The following is a 26546-nucleotide window of genomic DNA, read 5'->3' as shown; positions in this document are numbered from 1 at the left end:
ATGAGATCATTGAACTGCCCCTTTCAGGGGCCTATACAGGCATACCTTGGTGATCTTGTGGGCTTGGTTCCAGACCGCAGCAATCAAGTGAATATTGCAATAAAGCAAGTCACATATTTTTTGGTTTCTCAGAGTATATAAAAGTTATGTTTATACTATACTGTACATTATTAATTGTACAATAGCATTATGTTTAAAAATGTACATATCTTAATTTTAAAATACTTTATTGCTTAAAAATGCTAACCATCATATGAGCCTTCAGTGAGTCATAATCTTTTTGCTGGTAGAGGGTCTTGCCTCAGTGTTGATGGCTGCTGACTGATCAGCGTGGTGATTGCCGAAGGCTGGCGTGGCCATAGCAATTTTGTAAAGTAAGACAACAAAGGAGTTTGCTGCATCGATTATCTTTCACAAAAAATTTCTCTGTGGCAGGTGATGCTGTATGACAGTGTTTCATCCACAGTAGAACTTCTTTCAAAACTGAAGTCAATCCTCTCAAACCCTGCTGCTGCTTTATCAGCTGAGTTTATGGAATATTCTAAGTCCTTTGTTGTCATTTCAACAATGTTTATAGCATCTTCACCAGGAATATATTTCATCTCAAGAAACCACTTTCTTTGCTTATCCATAAGAAACAACTCCTCATCTGTTCACGTTTGATCATGAGATTGCAGCAATTCAGTCACATCTTCAGGCTCTACTTCTAATTCTAGCTCTCTTGCTATTTTCATCACATCTGCAGTTACTTCCTCCACTGAAGTCTTGAACCCCTTAAAGTCATTCATAAGAATTGGAATAAACTCTTTTAAACTCCGGTTAATGTTGCTATTTTGACCTCCTCCTATGAATCACAAATGTTCTTAGTGACATCTAGAATGGTGAATTCTTTCCAGAAGGTTTCAATTGACTTTGCACAGATTGATCAGAGAAATAATCACTATCTATGGAAGCTATAGCCTTATGAAATGTATTTCTTAAAGAATATGACTTGAAAGTCAAAATGACTCCTTGGTCCATGGGCTTCAGAATGGATGCTGTGTTAGCTGGCAGGAAAACAACATTCGCCTCCTTGTACATCTCTATCAGAGCTCTTGGGTGGCCAGGTGCATTGTCAATGAGCAGTAATATTTTGAAAGGAATCACTTTTTCTGAGCAGTAGGTCTCAACAGTGGGCTTAAAATATTCAGTAAACCATCCTATAAACAGATCTGCTGTAATCTAGGCTTTGTTGTTCCATTTCTAGAGCACAGACAGAGTAGCTTTAGTCTGATTCTTAAGGGCTCTGGGATTTTCAGAATGGTAAGTGAGTATTGGCTGCAACTTAAAGTCACTAGCTGCGTTAGCCCTTAACCAGAGAGGCAGCCTGTCCTTTGAAGCTTTGAAGCCAGGTATTGACTTCTCTCTAGCTATGAAAATCCTCAATGACATCTTGTTCCAATAGAAAGCTGTTTCATCTGCATTGAAAATCTTTTGCTTAGTGTAGCCACCTTCATCAGTGATTTTCACTAGATCTCCTGGATAACTTCCTGCAGCTTCTCCTCAGCATTTGCTGCTTCACCTGCACTTTTATGTTGTAGAGACAGCCACTTTCTTTAAACCTCATGAACCAACTTTGGCTAGATTCAGACTTTTCTTCTGCAGCTTTCTAATCTCTCTTAGCCTTTGTAGAATTGAACCTCTGGATTAGGTTCTGGCTTAAGAGAACATTGTGGCTAGTTTAATCTTCTATCCAGACCACTCAAACTTTCTATCAGTAGTAAGGCTGTTTTGCTTTCTTATCATTCATTTGTCCACTGGAGTAGCACTTTCAATTTCTTTTTAGAACTTTTCCTTTGCATTATTCAAACTTGGCTGGCTGTTTGGCACAAGAAGCCTAGTTTTTGGCCTATCTCAGCTTTCAACATAACTTCCTCACTAAGCATAATCATTTCTAGCTTTTGATTTAAAATGAGAGACATGAAACTCTTCCTTTTGCTAGACCACTTAGAGACCATTGTAGGGTTATTAATTTGCCTAATTTCAATATTGTTGTGCCTCAAGGAATAGAGAACCCTGAGGGGGGAGAGAGAGAGAGAGAGAGAGAGAGAGAGATGGGAGAATGACCAGTCAGAACACAGGAAATATTTATCAATTAAGTTTGCCATCTTACATGGGTGTGATTTGTGGTGCCACAAAACAATTATAATAGTAGCATCAGAGATCAATGATCACAGGTCACCATAACAGATATAATAATAATGACAATTTGAAATATTGCTAGAATAACCAAAATATGACACAGAGACACAAAGTGAGCATATGCTGTTGGAAAAATAGCACGGGTTGCCATAAACTTGAATTTGAAAAAAAAATGCAGTATCTGCAAAATGCAATAAGGCAAAACGCAGTCGAACGAGACATGCCTTCATATCCTATATGGAGTGCCTTCCTACTCACTGCCTAATCTGGGAATCTTATTCACGTATTTCTCATTCCAATCTGTGGCTTTCTCAAAAAAATGTTTGAGGCACCTAAGACACACCTACAACAGAACCCTTAAAAATAAAGAAGAAAAAATACATGTAGTATAATGAAGAAAAGAAATAGCTATACCCCAAACCCAGGTAAAGGATTCGCCTAGAATTGAACACTAAATTTAGCCGAGCTCCCTGGCAGTCAGAGCAAAAGAGAAAACGTGAAGGGTTTTATGACTCATCATTTACTAACAGAAATGTAGACAGGCGTACTAGGAGACACCTGTTTGTTCTAAGCCCTGAAACATGAGAGGAATTTCCCACGTGGGATCCTGGTATAGCTCCAAGTGTGAGACGCGAATGGGAGAGGGTGAGAGGAGACCCCCGTTAGTCTCCGTGTTTACCGTCCGCTCTCCAGGAGGAACTCTAGGTCCACAGGAGCAGGTGCGACGTGGGCTCCTTATTGGTCCTTCTGGGGGCCAACTCTCAGCCTCCCTGGACTGTGGGACTGCAGGGGGCAGTGTGGGACAGCACTCCACACTCCCCTAAGGCCTCCCGTAGGGCCGTCTGTACCCGCTGGTGGCCAAGAAAGGTCAGAGTGGCCAGATCTGGCTACAAGGGCACCTCCATGCTGCCTCAGGAGGTGGGGCCTATGCCCATGCTGCCCACTGCTTAGGGGGCTTATGGAAGGCAGCTCAGTCCAGTGCTGTCGAGGACGGTGAGACTGATCCAGTGCTGAGAACTCTAAGACCTCAGGCAAGATTCCTTCCCCCTGAATCACAGCTCCTCATCTAGAGAGTGGCGTGATAACACCACTGGGCTAGCACGAGGTTTAAATGGGACAGTGTATGAAAAGTCCCAGAAGCAGGGCCTGCCCAAGACTCAGGAAGCTGTTGTCATCCCTCGTCTTGTAACCAGAGTCAGGCAGGAAAGTCAGCAGCTCTGGCTTGAGCCCCACTCATCGTGCGACCTTGGGCACCTTTCCCTGCCAAGCCCTGAAGCAGGCAGGGGGTCATGTGGAAAACCCTGCTAGTGTGGGAACGGGAAGTCCCCTTCACCTCGAGGACGTGCCTCGCACTGACTGGAGGCCACAGGGCTGGGGCTGGGACATGCCTGGTCCATCCGCAGGAAGCCAGCTGTGCGGTGCGTGGTTCCACTCGGCTGTCCTTGGCTCCTGGTCACTTAACAAGCAAGTGGTAGCAGGAGCAGAAAAAACTAGAGGGAAGGCCTAAAACTGAGCACATTTCTTCCTTAAACTGTTGCTCTGTTCCCCTTCCCACCTCCCTCACCTCTCTGTCATTGGTGAAAAACCAAAATTCTGTGTTTGGATTTTTGTGCAGCGCTGCCTCGGCCAACTCCCAGAATGCCAGTGTACGAGAGAACCGGCAGTCTTGGGGATTTGCCCTGGATCTGGGGAAGTCCTAGGCACCTGGCCTTTTCCTCCACAGCCCTCAATGCTGTCTTACTTCCTGGAGTGTGTTATTATAGTTCCCATTTTAAGAATGATGGACTGCATCTCCAAGAGATTACTAGCTCACAGTCATACGGTTTGCGGCTGGGCTAGGATTCAAACTCAGGTCTCTGAAGCCAAGTCCAGGCCTCTCTTCCTTCCACCATGCTGCCTGCTTCCCAGCACCTACTGTGGTCCACTATGCATTGGACCTGCTAGCACGTGGGTCTCATCCAGCCCCATGGATCCCAAATCCCAGGGTTGCCTGGTGGCATCAGAGCCACCTGGGGCACAATTTAAAGGTGAATTTCTGTTCCCACCCATAACTACTGAGCCCAAGTCTCTGAGCTCTGCACTTGGATCTCTCCTCAGTCACTCTCCCCAGCACTGTCCCTCCCCTGCCATCCTGCCCATCACACCAGTTCTGCCCACTCCTGCCTCCTTTGTTCCCCACCAGCCACCGCCAGGAAAGGGTTCTTACTCCCAGCTCTCTTCCACCCTTCCCAGGGGCTTGGGTTTAGCCCCCACCAGGGCCTCCCTCCTGCTAAATCCAGAGATAGCTCCTCTGGCCCCATCCCATGAGATCCTTCTGAGGCTGTCTCCTCAGGTAACACCTCTCCCCCTTTTACTGCAGGACAGGGGCTGGCCATCACGGGACACTGGTCACCTGCTGCTGGGACAGGCTCAGCCTCACTCACACTCCATGGGCTGAGCATGGGAAGGGATGGGTCTCTGAAGGACAATGGCGGTGTTTTGCGCCTCAAACTCCTAGGCACCTCCCAGCTTAGCAGTTCCCATTCCATAACTAGAAGATTCTAGGCTTTTCTATATCAGAGACACTCTGATCCTAAACTCTTGAAGAGGACCAGGGAGGGAGGGCCCACCGGAGCTTCCAGGTGAGAGGCTCTGTGTGGGGACTCAGCACTGTGTTTGAACACCTCCTTCTTGCTCTCTCTGTGTTATTTCATTTCCCTGTTACAACCACTGGGAGGCAGACAATGAAGGCTCAGAAAGGGACAGTGACTTGACCACAGTCACCCAGTTGAGTCAGGCCTAAAACGCAGGCGGGTGTGACGACACGGTCCGGCCATTTCTGCTCCAGCCACTGCCTCCTCTGACGGGACTCCCGATGTTTTGCCTGGATCTTGAAGGCAGGTGGGCTTGAGGGATCAGAGGGTCCTGGAGAGCTGGAGGGATACTACTGCCTGAGCCAAGACTTGATGAGGAAATCGCCGCGCTGGAGCCCAGATGCTGATGTTTCTGGAGAACATGGTTCCCCTCTCTGGTCCTGCTGAGAGCTCTGCACCCCTGGGCCGCTCCCTCCCTGCACCCCTGGGCCGCTCCCTCCCTGCGCTGTGCCTCTGTCTCTCCATTCCCACCTGCCAGGCAGCTTTTGCAACCTCCTCTGAGGACCTCCTCTATCAGAACTCTAGGCTTCTAATGACCAGGTTTCCACAAGCCCAAGGTGCCACCAATGTGGCAAAGAAATACCATTTCGAGACGTGTGCATTTTATATGTTTCAACTTCCAAAAATAAACATGCATCTTGGGATGAAAGTACCGTGGGAACCCCCGCCACCTCGGGATGGGCCAGCCCAGCTGCTGCAGAAGCTCTTCCTGGATATGACCAGGTCTAGGGTCCAGAGAATGAATTCAGTGAGGTGGTCAGTTGTCTCTCTGGGTGTCTGCGCTCCCTCAGGCACTGCCTTTTCTGGCCCTGGCTCTCCCCTTCTCAGATTGGATCCTGAGATGGATAGTGTCAGTGTGGAGATGCAGGGGGCTCCTGAGCTGGGCTGGCCCTACCCTGACTATCACCTTCCTCCGGGTCTGGGACAGTCCCAAGGAAAAGGGCACACCCCTGGGCTAATGAAGGAGTGACCATCTGTGGCATGGAAAATGGTCAGGGCTCCGGGTTGATTCTCAGCTCAGAGAACATGTGCCCAGAGGACTTAGCCAGACATTGGTTCCCTGGGAAATGGCTGGGACACACATATGCACACACCCACACCCACACACAGAACCCCTACACCATCCCACACATGCAGACACCCACACTCACACACAGAACCCCTACACCACCCCACATATGCACACACCCACACCCACACACAGCCCCCACCCCACCCCACAATGCACACACCCACACCCATGCACAGCCCCACACCATCCCACACATGCACACACCCACAGCCCCCACACATGCACACATCCACACCCACGCACAGCCCCCCACACCTCCCCACACATGCACACACCCACACCTATGCACAGCCCCCACACCATCCCACATATGCACACACCCACACCCACACACAGCCCCCACACCACCCTGCACATGTACACACCCACATCCACGCACAGAACCCCACACCACCCCACACATGCACACACCCATGAACAACCCCACCTCCCCACACATGAACACACCCATGCACAGCCCCACCATTCCACACATGCACATGTACACACCCACACACAAAACCCCCATACCACCTCACATATGCACACACACACCCACACACAGCCCCCACACCACCCCACACATGCACACACCCACACCTATGCAAAGCCCCCACACATGCACATGCACACACCCACACTTGTGTAGCCCCACACACACCACCCCACATGTGTCTCCATAGACACACACCCACACACGGCAAACCACATGTAGCCCCATACACACAAGCATACATATCACCCACCACACATAGCCACACACACACACACACACACTACCCCACACATCTCCACACATACCATACCATAGCACCACACACGCACACACACAAATACACACCCAAACCACACAAAGCTACACACATACACACCTCTCCATACCTGCCTCCATACACACACACAGACACTCCATATGTGTTCCCCATGTCCACACACACACAAACACCCCATATATGTCCACATACACACACACATGAATCACAGCACATGTAGTGACCATTTACACAAACTTGTGCACAGGCCTAGAGTCTGGTCATGTAGACAGGGCACACCTATCCCACACTGACTCTGCCTGCCCCCCCAGCACTCCCCCCGTCACAGACTTCCCCAAGCAGGCTCCCACACAGCCATGTTCCTGGCACACGCTCACACACACTCTGCTCACACCCGCCACGGAGCACCTTGGGGAGCTCCTACCGCCCACTGCCCCTGCGCCGGTGCAGCGTCTGGCACCCAGACACAGCAGCTCGGGGACTGGGGCTCCCGGGCCTCATGGTGCAGGCATTTACTGACAGAACAAAAAAGGGATTGGACCCCTGTCCATCCCATTTCTTCCCTGCCCTCCCTCCCAGCTCCCAGCCGGCTGGGCACACTGCGGGCATTCCCAGCCCGGGGAAGTCCAGAGAAGGCTAATTCAGTTTCCAAACCCAACTCAACTGACAATTTATTTAGGACAATTGGCCATCCCGCCTGCTCTGCATCACTGACTCCGCATGGATTAACTCAAAGGCTGCACACCCCCGCTGGGCAGATTTAATTAGGCAGAAAAACTGACCTGAAGCCTCTGGGGGCCTGGGGCCTGGATGTCAGCCAGAGCTCCCCTGATTAGCTATCACATGCCCCCACTGCCTGCAGCCCTGCCCTGCCTCAGAATCCTCAGAAAGGGCCAATCCAACCCTCACTGTACCCATGATGAAACTGAGGCCCAGAGAGGGGAAGAAACTCGCCAAGGTCACACAGCAAGTGAGAAGCCGCATGGGAATGTTGGTCCCTGCACCACGTTACAACCATCGCCTTGTTCCTGAAACACCAGACTGCACGAACACAGCTCCCTAAGGCAAACCCCCGAACAGCTCCCATCCGAAAGGCAAGCACAATTTTCTACAGATGACTGTGGCATAAATAATTCATAAATGAAAGTCATAGCACATATTGGTCATTTTAATAGATAGTAAATTGCCTTTCTGATTTATGGTTTCAGGGGTGGGGTTATGATAAAAATAACTTGGTGATTTATAAAACATTCTCTTAAGTCAACAGATCGTTAGTAGGTTTGTCTGACTTTACAGCCAACAGCTTCACCACCCTGGTTACCATAGAAATGGGATGCCTTGCTCCGTTGCCATGGCGACCACTTTCTAGAACACAATTGGTGGGTCTCTCACGGTTTGTGATTTGGTTTTGGGGAAAAAAAAAGGCCAGAAACTACCAGCTTGGGTTTATGTCGCATTGTCAGATGATCTCTCCTGTACTGTCTTGAAATTCTACAGGGTGGCAACTGTCATGGCCAGGCTGGGTGACGGTTGCCTGAGGGCTGCCCAGAAGAGCTCCGTCTGTGCCCCCAGTCAGACCAGCAGCTGAGGAGGGACTAGCCTTCCAGCAGGCCTGGATCCTGGGTGTGGTGGGACTCAGCTGCTGCAGGGATGGGGTGCAGAAGGGAGACAAAGTCTGGCAGGTGACACACAATCACGAAGCCCACAGGTGATGGGTACAGCCTAGGGTCAGGAAATCCAGGAGATGGCAGCCTGAGCAGGGAAGGCGGAGGAGGCAGAGGCGAGGCGGGCTGGAGCTGCCTGTCCTGTGGGAGGGGGACAGACACTGAGTCAGTTGCACCTGGGGTCTGGAGAGAGAGGTCTGCAGGGAGCTGCCAGGCACAGCCAGGCCTGCATGTGCTCACAGTTTGGATGCTGTGTATCGCTGCCACATCATCTGTGTGTGCTGAGTGTGTACGCACGAGTGGTGTGTGTGTGTGCACCTTGCAGTGAGAGTATTTCTGGTGGTGTGTGGTGATGTGTCTCAGCAAGCGCTGCATGGGCTCCTTGTTTACTGTGTGGTGGGGACACTGTCGTAGTTTGTGAACCATGTGCCCAGTGTTTGTGCTTAGTTAATGGGTGAGACCTGTGCTCTGGGTCACTGTGTGTGTTTATGGTCTGTGGGTGATGCTTTCATGTATCTGGGTGGCTTGGATTGGGAGGCAGATAGCTCATGTGGGAAGCAGCCCCCTGTTCTTGCCTGTGACCCTACAGCCCCAGGGGTGACAGCCCAGGGTTGCCACAGAGGCTTCTCTGAGGCCTGCCAGGCAGAGGGTCCCTCTGCTGTTGACTTTATACCTTGCTAGATAGGGGCAGGGTCCCCACCCAAGGGGCTGCTCTGACCCCAGTGGCTAGCAGGTTCTGGGCAATGAGGCCTTAGAAGCATTCAGGTGTGGTTGGCTCCAGCCTTTGGATCCAGGTACCCCTGCTCTCTCCATCACTGGGGACAGGCATGATCTGCTCTTAGGGATTCTAGGCTGCTACGCTCCTAGACAGAGCCATCTAGATACAGTCAGGGGCCAGCTCTCCAGTGGGTGCGGCTGGGTTTTTAAACCCAGGAGCTTTGGTGATTCCGGCAGTGGAAAGAGCTTAGGTTCTAGAGTTCAATACACTTGGGTGGCCAAGTTGGGTGGATCACCTGAGGTCAGGAGTTCAAGACCAGCCAGGCCAACATGGTGAAACTACATCTTTACTAAAAAAAAACAAAACAAAACAAAAAATAGCCAGATGTGGTGGCAGGTGCCTGTAGTCCAGCTACTCAGGAGGCTGAGGTGGAGAATCACTTGATCCCTGGAGGTGGAGGTTGCAGTGAGCCGAGATTGTGCCATTGCACTCCAGCCTGGGCAACAGAATGAGACTCTGTCTCAAAAAGAAAAAAAAATTAGCTGGGTGTGGTGGTGCATGTTTATAATCCCAGATACTTGGGAGTCTGAGGTGGGAACCTGGGAGGTAGAGGTTGCAGTGAGCCAAGACCATACCACTGCACTCCAGCCTGTGTGACAGAGCAGGACTCCATCTTAAAAAAACAAAAAACACTTGGGTCCAAGTATCAGCCTCATCAGGAGTTTTAAAACCTTGGCTTAGTCCCCGAACCTCTCTGTACCTGCATTTCCTCCTTGACACAATGGGGATATGACCTCATCTCACCAAGCTGATGTGAGGACTGAAGGTGCATAGTAAGTCCTCAAGCTTTGGGAGCTTTTTCCTCTCTCCTTCCTGTGCGCAGCCAGCCCTGGAGAACGGACACAAGAGAGCTGGGGCCTCGCAGCTCTTGCTCTGGCTGTGCCTGTGGCTGACCTCCTCCTGGTCTAGGCTTAGGAGAAAACTGGGGTCTGAGCAGGCTGGGGTGTCTTCCTTCATGGCCCTCTAAGGGTCCCTTGGAATTTGATGTTGCTGGGGCTCTGCCTGTAACAGAGGAAGACCAGACCTCACAGTAGCAGAGGCCAGGAAGGCAGGCACCCAGGGAGCCTGAGCAGGGCAGCGGCCTGGCCTCCACCTCTCCTGGCTCTCCCTGGGGGAGTCTTTGTGCCTGGACCTGGCTTCTGCTGCCTTCTCCCCATCCTCCACTCCTTGGGCAGAGGGCCCAGAGAGGAAAGAATCTAGACAGGCTGTTAATTGATCCCTGAGAAATAAAGACTTTTTACCCCCATCTTATAAGTCCTCAGTCTTCCAATCTGGATCTGAACTGAGAGGAGCACTTGAGATGAGTACTCTGAGGGCTGTGGGGTACCTGGGAGTCAGATGGCTCCCAGGATGTGGGGGCGCCTGGGAGTCAGAGGGCTCCAGGGATGTGGGGGCACCTGGGAGTCAGAGGGCTCCAGGGACATCAGCGCCCTGTCTGGGCTGTTCCCAGGAGCCTTCCTGGGCACTAAAGAGCTGGAGTTGGAGATGGGCTTGCTGCCTCCCTGGGGCGCGTTTAGAGACTCCTAGGGGAGGCCCTTCAGTTGCTGCCTCCTGTGGGCCATGGCTGTGAATGGAGCCTCACCTCAGGGGAAGGGCCACTTAGCAGAGCCCTGAAGGATGCATGGGATTTTTCCAGACAGAGATTGGCAGGAACAGTCTCCAGTAGAAGGAACAGCAGGTACAAAACCATGGAGGTAGGGAGACATTCTGGTCAGAAATGGCAGAGAGGGGCACATGGCAAGAATGTTGGGTGCATGCAGGGAGAGGACCCTGGGGAATGAAATGAGGCCAGGGCGTGGAGAGCCTCGTGTGCCAAGCTGGGGGATTTGGGCTTTCTCTGCAGGCTGCATGGGCAGAGCTGGGATTCCAGTTGACAGCTCTCTCTGGTAGCCAAGACTGAAGCTAAAACCTGCTTTGATGGCAGTGACCCTGCCCGGAGAGTCCCCTATGAACAGCGGGTACAGTGGAGGATGGATGTCGGAGGGTTAGGGAAGGGGATGTACTGGCTGATGGGGCAGTGAGGAGGGGAGGCGCCTCCAGCCTCCAGCCAGGATTGAGAGCCAGGTATTCAGTGGGCCCTGCGTCTTGGCAGCCCGTGGTCACCCACAGTGTCATTGTTCCTCTTCTCTCATACACAGGCCAGGGCAGGAGGTGCAGCTGGGGAGGCCTGCCCTGCCCTTAGGGAATCTGGGCTGTGAACGCCAAGCTCCAGGATGAGGCCTTCCAGGTGGAATCTGAGGTCAGATACCCAGCAGACCAGGGTGTGTGTTTTAACTCCAAGAGCCTTGGCGACTCTGGTGATGGAGAGAATTCTGGAGCTCAATAAACTTGGGCCAACATGGGGGCCTCTTCCTGTTGCTTCCATGTTGCTTTCCTGGTCTACCTCTGAGATGCCCCAGGTCTGACCTTTCTGGATCTGGAAGGCTTTCTGGATCTTTAATCCTCTACCCTGCCTCTCTGAAATGCACACAAATTACTTTGCCCTTTTTCCAGCTTCCTCTAGTTCACAGGGCTGAGGGTTCAGCTTTTCAGTCCACTACATTGTACGTGTCTCTGAATGTACCTTCACCTGAGTTAGGCAGGGAGCTCCCTGAGGCTGGAGTGAGGCCTTATTCAACTCTGTGCAAGGCAGAACCTGGTGCCTGGTGAGGAATGGATGGATGGGTTGCAGGGATGGATGGGAGGGAGGGCTGGAGGGACACAGGAAAGAGGGAATGAGAGGAAGAAACAAGAAAAGAGAAGTGAAGGGAAGAAGAATGAATGGATGTATGGATGGAAAGAAGGGAGGGAGGGTGAGTGACTGGATGGGTGTATGAATGGATTTAAGAAAGAATGAATGGCAGGGAAGGAGAGCAGAAAGGAGGAAGGGAGGATGACGCGCTGATAGGCCAGGTGGGGTGGCTCTCACCTGTAATCCCAGCACTTTGGGAGGTCAAGACAGGAGGCTCGCCTGAGGCAAGGAGTTCAAAACCAGCCTGGATAACATAAAGAGACCCCATCTCTACAAAATAAAAATAAATAAATAAATAAAAATTTAAAAACGGAAAGGAGGGACAGGTGGATGGAAGGAAGGATGCGTATGGACCGCACTTGATAGTGGCTTAGGAGACAGCTTTCTGAAAATCGCACAATGCTCTAGAACCAACAGGACTAGCAGTGTCCCGTCGGCATAGCTTGGGCAGATCTCTTCCTGCGTCTGGGCCTCAGGTCCCCATCCGTAGCATGTGGTGTCTCGGAGCAGATCATATGTAAAGGCTGCGCTCACCCCATCATTCTAAGGTGCCAGCTTTGTCGCTTCCCTTTGCTCCAAACTTCCCCCAACACAGAATGTGGTTTGGAAGGTTCACATGATACTTGGTTTTCAGATCCTGCCAGGTTGCATGTCAGGCCCTGTGACCATGGTTAATCCAAACAAGACTGTTCTGAACTTGCAGGGATCCCCTGGGTGGGGGAAGGGCATCACTGCCACCAAGGCGGTCTCTAGGGGCAGCATGGCTGCCTTCTGCACTGACACAGGGTGCGACCTCGGGCATCCTCCAAGTGACCTATGAGGGCAGGTCAGAGAACAAAGGTGTCACCCCCTACAGTCTGTAACCCAGAACTGCCTTCTGGAGTTGGTGCTGCTTTGGCCATGGCTAGGCAGGGAGAATGGGAACCCAGAGGGGTGGGGTGCAGTGAGGACATGCAGGCAGGAGTGACTATCTGGGCCCCTGGTAGAGGGCAGACTGGCAGGGGCCCATCCGCCCAGAGCAGGGCCAAAGGAGGCCACAGTATATTAGAGTCCCAGTGGGCCTGGCAGGAGACTGTAAGAAGAGACTTTGTCCCAGAATCCAGTCTGAGCAGGAAGGTTTGAAACTCAGAAAGCTGCTCGATTCCGTCTGCTTGGTACTCATGCCTGCTGCAGGCTTGAGAAGCCCAGGGGATCATTAGATGGGGCGTCCAAACTGAACCAAAGGGTTTCCTGAACCTTTCTGCAGGGAGCCCAGGGCCAGACAGGACAGGCAGGGCGATCCTGGCCATTTCCTTCTCACTGGTGCTCTCTGAGAGAGCAGGTGCCCACACATATTTGGGAGGCCCCAGGCCTCCAGCAACTTCTTCCTCCCTCCCACTTGCACCCCTACCCTAGGGCTGGAAAGGAGTCAAGTAGAGCCTATGGGAACCCTGGTCCAATTCTCCTCCTGATGCCTGAACCCTCAAGCAGTCTCTCTGACAAAAGATCATTCAGCCTCTATTTGAGTACCTCCAAGCACAGGGAACTCACTACTGAAAAAAGATCATTCGGCCTCTATTTGAGTACCTCCAAGCACAGGGAACTCACTACTGACAAAAGATCATTCGGCCTCTATTTGAGTACCTCCAAGGACAGGGAACTCACTACTGACAAAAGATCATTCGGCCTCTATTTGAGTACCTCCAAGCACAGGGAACTCACTACTGACAAAAGATCATTCGGCCTCTATTTGAGTACCTCCAAGCACAGGGAACTCACTACTGAAAAAAGATCATTCGGCCTCTATTTGAGTACCTCCAAGCACAGGGAACTCACTACTGACAAAAGATCATTCGGCCTCTATTTGAGTACCTCCAAGCACAGGGAACTCACTACTGACAAAAGATCATTCGGCCTCTATTTGAGTACCTCCAAGCACAGGGAACTCACTACTGACAAAAGATCATTCGGCCTCTATTTGAGTACCTCCAAGCACAGGGAACTCACTACTGACAAAAGATCATTCGGCCTCTATTTGAGTACCTCCAAGCACAGGGAACTCACTACTGACAAAAGATCATTCGGCCTCTATTTGAGTACCTCCAAGCACAGGGAACTCACTACTGACGAAAGATCATTCAGCCTCTATTTGAGTACTCATGAGTTCCCTGTCCTTGGAGGTACTCAAATAGAGGCCGAATGATCTTTTGTCAGAGATCTTTTGGCAAAATGATCTTTTGCAGTGCAAGTTCCTAGAAGACAGAGAGGGGGTAAATTTTAAAAGGCTGAGACCATGGCGAAGATGTACATTTTCTTCAGCTCTAGGCAGGATGGAACCTGAAAGAGGCCACATGAGGGAGGCACAGACCCATGAAAAACAGCAGAGAGACCGGCGTAGGGAGAACGAGTGGAGATCTGGCCTCTGAGGGGCTTCATTCCACTATAGCTGCCCCTCTCATTTCTTTGCAAACTGCAGCCCCAGCAGGCGGCGTCACTTTTATTGGGCAGGGTAGCTAAATGCCTTCACAGATCCGCTCCAAATCAGTGGCTAAACACAATGGAAGTTTGTTTCCCACTCAAGTAACAGTTCAATGTGGGTATTTAGCGGATGTCTTTTCAGGGATCCAGGTTCCTTCCCTCTGTAGCTCTGCTAGTGGCTGGGGCTTCCACATTTAGCTGGGCTAGTGGGAGGAAGAGAGCATGGAAGATGGAGGAGGAAGGTTCTAGAGCCTGCCCTGGTAGTCGTGCATGTCCCTCGTGGAGGGAAATGTGGCATGTCGTGCTGCAGGGGGCCTGGTGCAGGCATCTCGCCTCCCGCCCCCGCCCCCGCCCCCGCCCCGTCTGGCCCTGGCACTGGCACTGGACAGGCAACCCAGCCTTCTCCACTCCCCACTCTGGGTGGGCCTCCCCCTGACACTGTGTCTTTCTCCCCACAGTATGTGGCCTTTGCTTCCCTCTTCTTCATCCTGGTCTCCATCACCACCTTCTGCCTGGAGACCCATGAGCGCTTCAACCCCATCGTGAACAAGACAGAGATCGAGAACGTTCGCAATGGCACGCAAGTGCGCTACTACCGGGAGGCGGAGACGGAGGCCTTCCTCACCTACATCGAGGGCGTCTGCGTGGTCTGGTTCACCTTCGAGTTCCTCATGCGCGTCGTCTTCTGCCCAAACAAGGTAGAGTTCATCAAGAACTCGCTCAACATCATTGACTTTGTGGCCATCCTGCCCTTCTACCTGGAGGTGGGGCTGAGCGGCCTGTCCTCCAAGGCCGCCAAGGACGTGCTGGGCTTCCTGCGCGTCGTCCGCTTCGTGCGCATCCTGCGCATCTTTAAGCTGACCCGCCACTTTGTGGGTCTCCGGGTCCTGGGCCACACGCTCCGCGCCAGCACCAACGAGTTCCTGCTGCTCATCATCTTCCTGGCCCTGGGCGTGCTGATCTTCGCCACCATGATCTACTACGCTGAGAGGATAGGGGCACAGCCCAATGACCCCAGCGCCAGTGAGCACACGCACTTTAAGAATATCCCCATCGGCTTCTGGTGGGCCGTGGTCACCATGACGACCCTGGGCTACGGAGACATGTACCCGCAGACGTGGTCCGGCATGCTGGTGGGGGCCCTGTGTGCGCTGGCGGGCGTGCTCACCATCGCCATGCCCGTGCCCGTCATCGTGAACAATTTCGGGATGTATTACTCCTTAGCCATGGCTAAGCAGAAACTACCAAAGAAAAAAAAGAAGCATATTCCGCGGCCACCGCAGCTGGGATCTCCCAATTATTGTAAATCTGTCGTAAACTCTCCACACCACAGTACTCAGAGTGACACATGTCCGCTGGCCCAGGAAGAAATTTTAGAAATTAACAGAGCAGGTAGGAAACCTCTTAGAGGCATGTCGATCTGACCTTTCACCTCCGCCCCCTGTAGCGATGATTCCAGATCCAGTCAGACTGCTTCCTTAGTTCCGTGGGTGACCCCGGACCCCGCACTCAGTCTCGAGGTGTGGAGCCTGGGGGCCCAGGGAGATGCTGGGTGGCCACATTCAGAAGGCGAGAGCCTGCTAGAGGAACCTCACTGGTGCCCCTGGGTAAGGAGGTTGACGCAGTTGGTCTCATGATGTTCTGAAGAGACGACGCGGCCCGCCAGGTTGCCGAGGACTAACTTAGCAGGAGCCAGGGCAGGGCTCTGCTCGGCAGGGCCGGAGTCCGGTGTGAGTCTCTGACTCAGGCTACTGACCCGGTGTTGGGACAGGGCGGGGGTGGGTGTGATTTGGAAATGCCAGACAGCCTTTGATCTGGTCCTTACCACGGCTCCCTTCAGGCTGTGTAGACGGCAGAGATGGTGCATGGGATCTGGGCAGGAGGGTCCCTTGCAAAGGCAGGAGCAAGGGTTCTCACCCCCAGCAGAGCCTGTCTCCATAGCTGAGTAGAATTCCTGCCCTGATTCGGGCTGCCCAGCTCGAGGTCCTTCCCAGGAGACGTCTGTAGCCCTCCGTGACAAGCTTACTTACCCCATAGCATGCCGAACCAACTCATCTTACCACCACTCTAGAGTTTAGCCTTTATCTTTAGGAACCTGTCGGAGTGACTCTAGCTTTCACGTTGTCTGTTTGGGTTGATGGTCGAGTGGGAGTTTCCGGTGACCTGATGGAAGCGGCTGCTGAGCAAAGGACTAGAGGGGGCCGCCGCCCTGGGCAGCTTAGATGAAAGCACCATAGACCAGCAACAGCCTCCCACCAAGGGTTCTCCCGTTTCCGGCGGTAGGGACTGCAGCAGCAATATAGACATCCAACCAGTGTACAACACTTTCCCGTGAATTCACTGGGGGCCGGGAGGGGGGAGGGGGGCATGAAATAATACTAGTCACCGTGGGATATATTCTAATATTCCATGGCTAGTGGTTCGTTATGGGACTATCTCAGTTTTATGAGAACCTGCACATAGCACATAAAGTTGATCATGGGGCTCTGGTCCGAAGATATAAAGCCCATAGTCTACCTCTACCCATGGAATACCATCGACTTATTCTGTGGACACAGGGATTTCAAAGGAGCAGATGACCCAGAGAAGAATGACAGCGCTGAGTAAGATGCAGTGCCAGGGCGAGCAGGAGGTTGACGTGAGAGTGAGGTGGCATTTAGCTTATGAAGGACCTCCCCACGCCCAGGTCTGGCAGGGGGCTGCAGGCTAGCTCAGCCCGAGGTGGGGGTTTCCCCCTGGTTTGGGTGGCCTCCCCCAGTGGATGATTTTCCTCCCTGCTATTGCGCTCTTTGACCCACCACCCCATCCCGACCCTCTCCTGGCTTTACCCCACAGCTATGCTGGCCCGAGCACTACCCCCAAGGCCCACTCCTTTGCCCATGGGGGCTTTCACCGGCCCTTTCACCCTGCTCCATACCCTCCCGTTCCTGGGATTTCTGTAGGTACCTGAGAGGAACGTGGCCAGGGATGGGCAGGGGTCTCCGAGGCTGAAACAGGGGGCCCGAGCTCTCTGCTTTGGATTAGCTAGTTACTTGATTTCAGGCGCTACCAACAGGGCTCTGGGCCTCTGGGGGAAGGCGTGGGCCCCAGCTTCCATGTGGGCCCGGCAGGAAGAGCTCAGCCTGAGTGGCATCACCGTGCACCACCATGGCACTACTTGGCCCTTCCTTTGCATCCTCCCCAACACTGGATCTTTCAGGATTGTTGCCCCAAGCACGGGTGTCAGGGGCCCGCCGGTCAGGAATCCCCAGTGCTCTCCAGGCAGGCCCAGGCTCCTCTGTGCTCTTGGACGATGACAGTATTAACCTGTCATTTCTTTGCAAACTGCAGCCCCAGCAAGCTGTGTCACTTTTATTGGGCAGGGTAGCTAAATGCCTTCACAAATCATGTGATGGATCGGTGGGATGCCAAGTTCCCCCGACCCCTGACCCTGGGAGTGCAGATGTGCGTGTTCAGACGTGCACACTGGCTAATCCCAGGGATACAGAACCTGTAAAACCCGTGCACTCCTGTGGGATTGCCCCTGGGCTTTACAGCCTCTCCCCAGCCCTGCTTTTGGGAGCCACCTTGCCCTGGCCCCAGGTTTCAGGGGCCCAGACAGCTCTGGCTTGGACAGTCTCTGTGGCTGAGGAAGTATTGGGGGCCCTCCCAAGCTTGCCTCTGGAGATTGGATGCCTGGATCCCTCCTGCCTCCCCCACATCCCAGCTGTGCTCCCAAGCACTCACTTCCCAGTGATGTTGGTGCTGTCCTGATATCCTGACCACGAGGCTCCAGCCTCATCCCTCAGCAGAATACTCCCCCTCCAAAAGCTGGCGTGTGAGACCCCAGCTATCCACCACCAAGAGGGGCTGTGGTCTTTAGGAGTGTCGTCCCCACCTCTGCACCCTGAAGTTCTTCCCATTTGCCTTTTTTCCTGCTTGCAGCCATGCCCCTAGATGGACATAGGGTTGGGTGAGTCTGTGAGAGAGTGAGGGGGAGTCCAGGAGCAAGGAGGGTAAATATGGTGGCCCCACAGGAATTGTGAGAGAAGAGATGTAGCCCCCTGAGGTGTTTCCAGCCTCACTGTACCCCCAAGGCAGTCTAGTGGCGTCGCCGAAACCTGAGATTCTCCAATTCCACTTTTAAAACCAGAGTTAGGGGCTGCGTGTGGCATGCTGGGCTCTGAGGGCATCCCCCACCCCCGCAAGCCAGCCCCCAGTGGTGCCAGCAGCACCCGCCCCTCACCTCCACCTCTTAGTCTCGCCTGAAGCCTGTCTGTGTGTCTGTCCCAGGGACCATCTGGTCTCCTCCTCTGTGCTGTGGCTGGCATGGCCTCAGTGTCTGAGGGCTTGTCCTGGGAGGGTGTCAAGGGTCCAGTTCTCACCGGTTGTAGGACCTCTGGGGGATGACAGGAGGGCGCCCTAGCACAGCCAGGTATTGCCTGGGGCTGAGGGTCCCAGGAGAATCTGCTCCTCTCCCAGAAAGGGGCTTCCTCCTGCATCTGCAGTGGGATGGCCAGACGTCCCGCTCTGGACAGCCCATAGTGCCTCCTCTGTCCCGCATGTCCAATCGCGTGTCTTGTGCATCTCTGCTCCTGTGATGTGGGTCAGTCCTTTGTGGTGCTGTGTCCAGGGCTGCAGGGTCCCACGTCAGTGAGCAGGGGGTGGCCAGGAGGGAGGGGTGGTGGCTGGGCTCCCTTCCTACCCGTGGCACCTAGAGCAGCAGTGAGGTCCCAGAGAAATCTGTCTGGGCTCCTGGTAACTACCCCACAGCCTCTGGGTTATCTTTGGCAAAAGGGTCTAAAGTCACCTATTCCCAGCCCCTCTCCTTCTCCTGCTGGGCTGCAGCAGCTGCCCAGTGAGTGGTGCTATCCATGGGCAAGGAGGGTGCTGGGCAGAGCTGATTAGGCAGTGAGTGGGGCTAAAAGAGTGTCTGCAGGGACCCAGCTGCAGGGTCAGCAGCTTGGGCCCTGAGTGGGGTCCTTGTTGTCCTCAGGTGGGCTATGCGGGAAGTAGCAGAGAAACGAAGTGACGCCAGGGGCCAGGCATGGGTGTTCTTTTCGTGTTGTTCACATTTTCTCTCTCTCTCTCTCTCCACTAATCATGTTTCTCTCTCTCCTCGTTTTGTTGCATGACTTGTGCTGGTTCTCGTGATTGTTCCCTGCTCGTGTCTCACAGACTGTCCCCATTTAGCCTGGGACTTTTTTCCTGAGTCCCCAGCTGGGCAGATCCCTTGGGGCTAAACCCAAGGAAATGCCCAGCAACCCCCACCCCACCCCAGCCCCGCGTGCGCCCCTCCGGTGCCCGCAGCTGGTGTGAACAGTAAGTACTTTGGCGGTGCCTGGAGACCAGGGCAGAAAAAGCCAGTTCTGCTGGCTGAGGACCCAGCCTCGGGTTCTCCTTGCTCCAAAGTTTAAAAAAAAATGACCCTCTCGCGGACGCTCATCTCAGCCCATTTCAAGCCTGGAAACCATCTCTGAGACGCTGTTCATGCTGCCATTTCATCTCTGCAGGCCTGTGGGTCTAGTAGGGGCCTGGGGGCCCTGGGATGGGGAAGGCAGGACCCCCAGCCTCTGGAAAGCAGGTGGGAATGGAGGATCCCAGCCACTATCTCATCCAAAGGTCGGGGCAGGGGCGGGAGGGTGGAGAGCCTTGGAGGGTTGGCACCTTTGGTCCTCTTCACGGGTTCCCCAGATTTATACAGTTGCCTCCTCGTTGGTTTCTCTCTCTTCCAGCCATCTCTCTGGAGTTGTGGGGGGAGAATGCCCCCAGTTTCTAGAGCATCTTAGACCGCAGAAAGACTAACAGCCCAGTGGGGCTGGGCTCATTCACAGAGCAAGACTTAAACATCCCCACCCAACTGTTATCCCCTCTCAAAAGTTAGGGTGGAGAGAAGCTTGCCCCAGGGGTGTCCTGGGAATCCTCCAGGAGGGAAAGGTGCCGGGCTGTCATCCCTCCACAAATCCCTGATGGATGCTCCTTGTCCCCTGCCCAAAACCATCCAGAACTTTGGGCTCTCTACAGGTTGTGGGAGCTGGGAGCCCCTGGGGCCGGGGGCTTGTGGGCAGAGCCAGTGGGCAGGGGCCCCGCATTCAGAGCCAGAGAAGTGTCTCAGGTGGCACCATCTCCATGGAGGCAGAGAGGGGGCACACCCCCGACCCACCTCCACCCAGGCAAGAACTGCAGGCTGTGGACACCTCCCCTGGCAGAGGATGGCCAGCAGAGACACAGCAAGTCCTCACTCCCCTCCCAGAAGGAGACGCTGCCTGGGAGGAGCCACTGCTCTCCCCTTGAGAAAAATTCACGCAGGGTGCTATGGGCCTCAACCCCCACATCGTCATCTGCGTCCTCTCCATACTGTTTCCCTTCCCTCTCCCAACACCTCCTCCCTCAGCCCAGAGACCCTTGGATGGAAGATGGGGCCAGCCAGAGTGGGAGGCAGGACCAGCGTGTCTGTGAGCTCATGTGTGTGCCTGCAGACACGCCCCCAGACCCCAGAGACACCCCGGCCCCAGTCACATGGTGTCAGAGTTACCTTGGCAACTGGCCTTTTTGGTTCAGAGTAAATTGGGAAGTGAAGCCCCTGGGATTTGTCAAGAAACGCACTGTACGTGAAATGCTTTGCCATCTTGTACGAAAGACTTTTTTTTTTAAGTTCCAAAATTATGATGGGATTTTTTTGGATTTGCTTTACGAATAAACCTGATTGGTCCATTTCTCTTTTGACTGACTGCCTCTTTGTAGTGACATGATGTGTACACGAGTGGTGATCCCACCCACGTGTACGCCCAGTGTGTGCACATGGGGAAGGATCACTTCTGCGTGTAGTTACATGATGTGAACAGGATCATGGGAGAGTGTTCAATCGGGTGGACATGGTCTCCAGCCTTTCCCCCTCTCCGCTCTTTCAGAGAGCCTCCCCTAGCGTGGTCATGCCCAAGTCGGCGTCCCTCTTCCACAAAAGGGCTTGCGCTTGAGGCTCTCACCTCAGATGAAGTATTGGAGTTGGCTCCACCCTGGCCAGGAAGATTCTGCTTTGAGGGCAGAGAGTTTGGGGCAGGTTCCATCCCCAAGGGTGATGGGATGGGGGCAAAGGCCAGTCAGAGCTACCTCTGTCAGCTCCAGCGGCTTCCACAGCTCTGCTCCCAGATCTCGGAGAGATGGAGCTCCTTGCTCTGGCCACACTTTGTCCCCCATCAGGCTTCTTCTCAGGCTACCACAGAGGCCAGGACTCAAATTCCCCCCACCCAAGTCCATCAGCCGCTGTTGTCTTCTACACATTCATCTGCCTTGCTTTGCCAGGGACACTGACCAGAGGGGACAGAGGAATGGGAGCCCATCCCACATCCATGTCCTGCTGTCATGGCCTCATGCATACATCCCTGTTGTGCCTGTGCAAGCTGACCAGGCCTGCTGGGGGCAGCATGGAGTGGAAGACATTGGCTTGATATGTGTGGGGACCAGAGCGGATGGAGTGGTCAGCCTGGGTCTGTCCGTGTGGGGGCCAGAGCAGATGGAGTGGTCTAATTGGGTCTGCATGGGTACAGAGGAGACTGTGTGACCAGGACTGGTCTGTATGGAGGTCAGGGCATAGAGTGACCAGACCAGGTCCATATGGGAACAGAGTAGACTGTGTGACCAGGCCTAGTCTGTATGGGGAACAGGGCAGAGGGAGTGACCAGTGTGGGTCTGAATGGGGTAGGGGGCACAGGCTGAGTCATTAGATGGGGGGAGGGGCAGTGTGAACCAGGTGATCAGATGAGATCCACATGGGAGCTGGGGTAGAGTAGATGGGGTGGTCTGGACAGGGCTAGGGAAACCCGAGCAACTGGCTGGCTGTGGACGGGAGGCAGCCGGCCTCTGGTCAGCAGCAGAGGGGTCCAAAAATGTCCCTCTCTGGACTGGAGTGTTTCTGCGTGTCTGTCTGTCTTCTCCCTGAGCCCTGTGTCTGGCCCTCCCCCATGACTGCATCCACACCATCCTGTTTCATCGGCCCCACCTGGGGCCCTGGGCCGGCCCCCAGCACCACACCTGCTGGGTCCATCACCAATTCATCTTTTTGCAAACTTTGAGCAAACCCAGGAGTCCCCACTCCCAGCACTGTGGGCAGACCAAAGGCTGCCTGGATGAGCTGAACACCCCCAAGCCCCCTGCCTTGTGCCTTCCTCCCTCCACAGCCCACCTGCTTTTCCATCCTCAGGGACAAGCTGCCCTCTGCCAATACCCTGCTTCTGGCCTATCCCCCCCTGCTCCCCCCACTAAACAGTTTTCAGTGTCTCAATAGCTTCTGCTTATATGTTTGAAGATTCCAAACTGAATGGGGAGGTGGCGAAGGCCGCGCTGGCGAACGAAGACTGCCCCCACATAGACCAGGCCCTCACTCCCGATGAGGGCCTGCCCTTTACGCGCTCGGGCACCCGCGAGAGATACGGACCCTGCTTCCTCTTATCAACCGGGGAGTACGCGTGCCCACCTGGTGGAGGAATGAGAAAGGGTATGTAGAGGAAGCTGGAGCACTGTGCATCGTCCGGGCCGCCTCGCGCTCCTGCAGATGGGTGGGCAGGGCGGCGGGCGAGGGTGCTGAGGGGCAGGCAGGCACACCGAGGGGGGCAAGGATGGAGGGAGTCTCCCAGGGTCGGCCCTTGGAGGGCTGAGGCCATTTCCCCCAAGTGAGATGTCAGGCTGGCAGTTGAGAGGGGATTGGACAGGTTGACTTCAGGCCATGACCCCAAGGCAGGGGGTACCCAGAAATGCAGGAGGAGCCTCAACTCCCCCAGGCTGCTCTGGTGGATGGCAGGTCAGGTCCTGAAGGCAAAGTGATTCCTCCTGTCCCCTGTTTGAGGAGGGCAGTGGAGTGGGCCAGGACCCTGTGACTGTAGCTACCCAAAATCCATGTTCTTGGCATGGAAGAGGCATCCTTGAAAGAGAATCCACAGGCCAGAGGGAGGAGAGGCAGGAAGAGAGAGATGTCTTCAGGGCTTGTGGGTAAGGCCATTGTCCTTGCAGTCAGAATATTGCCAGTGGCAGATCCAGAACTTGCCAAGAGGAAGTGGTTGAGCAGGATGGTACAGCCTCTTCCATCCCCAGCACCCACAGGCCTCTGCCCTGGGTGTGCCCAGCGCCCCCTTGTGGTTGGTGAAGGCTGAGGCTGACCCCACTGGAGAGAAAGGCTTCTACTAGAGCTTCAGCACGGGCTGGGGAGATGCTTGGGATGGGGGCCCAGAGCACCTGAGCTTAAGGCTCCAGGCACTGGCCCAGACCTAGAAGGCAGAGGATGCCTTTCTTGGTGCAGCAGACTGGCTGGGCAGCTCGTGCATGTCTTGGAGCGCCTCACATGCGCACACAGATGCATGCTGACCGGGGTGAGCAGGCTGGGTCAGATGAAGAGTTGGGTTTTTGAAAGCAACAGTTGGTGCAGCCTATGGTCATTCACAGCTGCTCCAGTATTTGAAGTGGTTAAACCATATGCAGGAGAAAACAGAATGCAAAAGCAAAGGCAAACCCAGAAGAGGAGAGGCAGCCTGCACTGAGACAAGGGAACGTGGTTCTGGTTATTGGTGCTTAGTTGTACCCACCTGGTCTAGGCTGGTCTCTGCTTCTCTGCCCTGCCCAGAGCCTGGCACGGTGTGCCACTCCCTGCATGGTGCTGCATGGCGGAGGGCTGCTAGCCTTGAGGAGGGTCCCATCCTTGGCATCGGCCATGAATGGGCCTGATGTTCTCCTTTGCAACTGGCTTTTTCCCAGGTGAAGGTGCTAGAATGCCCAGGAGCAGGGGCAGCCCCAAGGAATCAGGGGAAAAGCAGGTAGACGGTTCCCAGTGTCCGTGCCCTGTCCAGTAAGCTCTCATGGGCTTCCTGTCTCCATCATCTTGAATGTTAGATCGATTGGTGTGGCCCCAAAGAGCAGACAGGACAGTCTCTTTACTGTGCTGCCGGAAGCCCAGGGAGTGTAGGATAGGAGCAGCCCCACTCCCTGCAGTGTCTGGGAGTCCAGCGGCAAGCACTGTCCACAGGAGATACCCATTCCTCAGTCCCACAGAGGCTAAGGTGCCAGTGTCTTTGGGAGGAGCCAAGGGGTGAAGTGTCCCCACCCACATCCATTCGGCCTGCGCTCTCATGGAGCCATGACAGCCGCCGAGGACTTGCTTTTCTCGGGCTAATTCTGAGCCAGAAGGCATGCAGGTGTGTGAGTCAATGTGCAGAGCAGAAGTAGGGACTCGTCCCGTTCCCCCAGGAGGGAGAGAAAGAGGCGTGCTAGGCTGGCTGAGTGCATGGGCAAAGCAAGCCAGCTGGAGAAGAATCTGCCTGCCTCTGCATGCGGCTGTTCTGTCTTTCCTCCTCCTTCTTAAAAACTAAGTACCAAGCGGGATGGGAGAGCCAAGAAGAGAAGCTCAAGTGTTAATTGTATTCTTTACATACAGATCTTTGCAAAGAAAGCCCTGTCATTGCTAAGTATATGCCGACAGAGGCTGTGAGAGTGACTTGACCAGGCGGCTTGGCCGAGGACACTGGTGGCTATTAAGCATCTGGGTGGACCTGCAGCCCCTCCTCACCCTCGGACAGAGTAAATTCACGCCATGCAGGTTTGCCGGACGAGTCCGAGTGGCCCAGGCATTGTACTAGGACGGACGTAGCTTTTTCTACGGCCAAATGGTAACTGACCATAGAGGATTTCTTTTCCTTCTTTTCATTTTTAAAAATTTTATTTGATTTGGGGAGGGGGGTGGAGGGGCTCCTTAGCATGACTTGCATGAAGTTAAACAGAAAACCTAGCAAACCAAACCCACCGACCCCCTGCAACTGTATGATTACCCTGAACCACGATAACGAAAAGAAAAAAAGCAAAAGTCCTCTATTTTCTTTCAAAGCTCTTGACTTTCACACACGTTGTTGGAGCCAAACTGTAGCAGCGTTCGGTAGAAACCTGTACATTTCTGGGGGTGAGGGGCGAGGGGAGGAGGGGCAGAGATGGGGAAAGGATTGCTTCCTTTTTGTACACAAGATCGAGAGGAAAGCTTCCAAAAAGGGCAATCGGTCAGTCATTGGTCATATTGACCTCACCTTCATAGTTCATCTCTCACGTGGAAACTGAGAACTTTGCTCCAAATAGAATTGTGGAAACTCGCACTGCTGCCTTCTTCCCCGTTTGGCATGCTTATGACCCAGCGGACGTCTCCCCAAGACCCCTGACAGCAGCTAGTCTAGGTTGATTCTCTCATCTTATCGGTGTGTAGATCCAGTGTGACCAACTTTCATAACAAATTGTTCATAGTAAATAATCACCACCGTATGGATTTTCCAAGTGTTACATTAAAACCAGGATGTAGAGCACCAAAAGATTAGGACCATGGGAGGGGCACCCTCCTCCACCTTTACTAAGGCACAACCTGGCATTGTATGCAATTTAGTACTTCAGAGTAAAAACCTGCATGCCCAATGTTATGCAAAGCGATTCTAGCATGAAATAAATTTTGTATCATGGTTTCTGTATAGTCTAAAGCAGATTTGTTTTCCTGAAGCAGTCGGAGGTTTGCAGAGACACACTTCTGCATCTCGAATAAATATAGTATTTTCCCAACAGAAACAGAGGACAGTAGCTTGGCTTTGGTCTGATTCTAAAATTAGTGGGGTGGGGGGAAGGATGATATTTTTGAAAAACACATGCTTGAGTTGAAAAAATGCAACATCTCAAGCTTTCACTGCAGCTCACAACATTTCCTGGAAAGAGAGCAATGATGCTTTAGCTCAACAACCTCCCCTCCCTGGGCCCTGGCCCCCAATAATAAAAAGCTGACTTTTGAGATGAAGCACGAATTTGGGTTTTTATTGCCTTCAGGCAGTGTCATGATTCTGTTCTGGGCCTCTGATCCCCTGTGGCTGGGCTGGGGTAAACCTGGGCCCTGGCTGCTCTGGTCTCAAGGATCCACCTTGAGGTGCTTGTCCTCTCGTTGGGGGAAAGTCAGGCCCTAAGGAAGAAGTTGCCCTAAGGAAGAATTTGCCCTCTGCAGGTTGGTTGGGCAGGGTGGCCCCTTGGGCTGCAGATCCTGTTGGGTCAGGGGAGGGAGGCAGCTTTCAGAGGCACAGGGCTTATAAGGACCTCAGACCAGCACATCCTCTAGGGGATTCACCTGACCAGGAAACTTCTCCATAAATCATGCCATACTGATGGGTCCTTGAATCGGCCAAGTTAGAGCTCTCAGACTCCTATGCAGACCATGGTCACCTCACTTCTAAGGCCCTTCTTGACTCTGATGAAGCCAGAGGTAGGGTTTGACTGTCAGATCTGGGTGCCCTACCCAG

At 53.5% G+C, this 26546-nt stretch overlaps 1 protein-coding gene across 1 annotated transcript in view; it reads left to right on the top strand.

Moving 5' to 3' along the window:
* KCNC1 (potassium voltage-gated channel subfamily C member 1) overlaps positions 1 to 26053 on the top strand; it is a 48684-nt gene extending 22631 nt beyond the window's left edge. The window contains exons 2-4 of the mRNA XM_012456545.2: positions 14727 to 15660; positions 22553 to 22741; positions 24668 to 26053. Of these exons, the coding sequence (XP_012311968.1) occupies positions 14727 to 15660; positions 22553 to 22741; positions 24668 to 24732 (1188 nt within the window). The 3' untranslated portion in view covers positions 24733 to 26053. The remainder of the gene's footprint in view (positions 1 to 14726; positions 15661 to 22552; positions 22742 to 24667) is intronic.
* Positions 26054 to 26546: the final 493 nt, after the last annotated feature.

The sequence above is a fragment of the Aotus nancymaae genome, unplaced genomic scaffold (assembly GCF_030222135.1).
Source record: "Aotus nancymaae isolate 86718 unplaced genomic scaffold, 86718_ANA_hifiasm-v0.15.2.pri h1tg000059l, whole genome shotgun sequence".
NCBI classification, from domain to species: domain Eukaryota; kingdom Metazoa; phylum Chordata; class Mammalia; order Primates; family Aotidae; genus Aotus; species Aotus nancymaae.
This window is presented reverse-complemented; position numbering and strand designations above follow the sequence as displayed.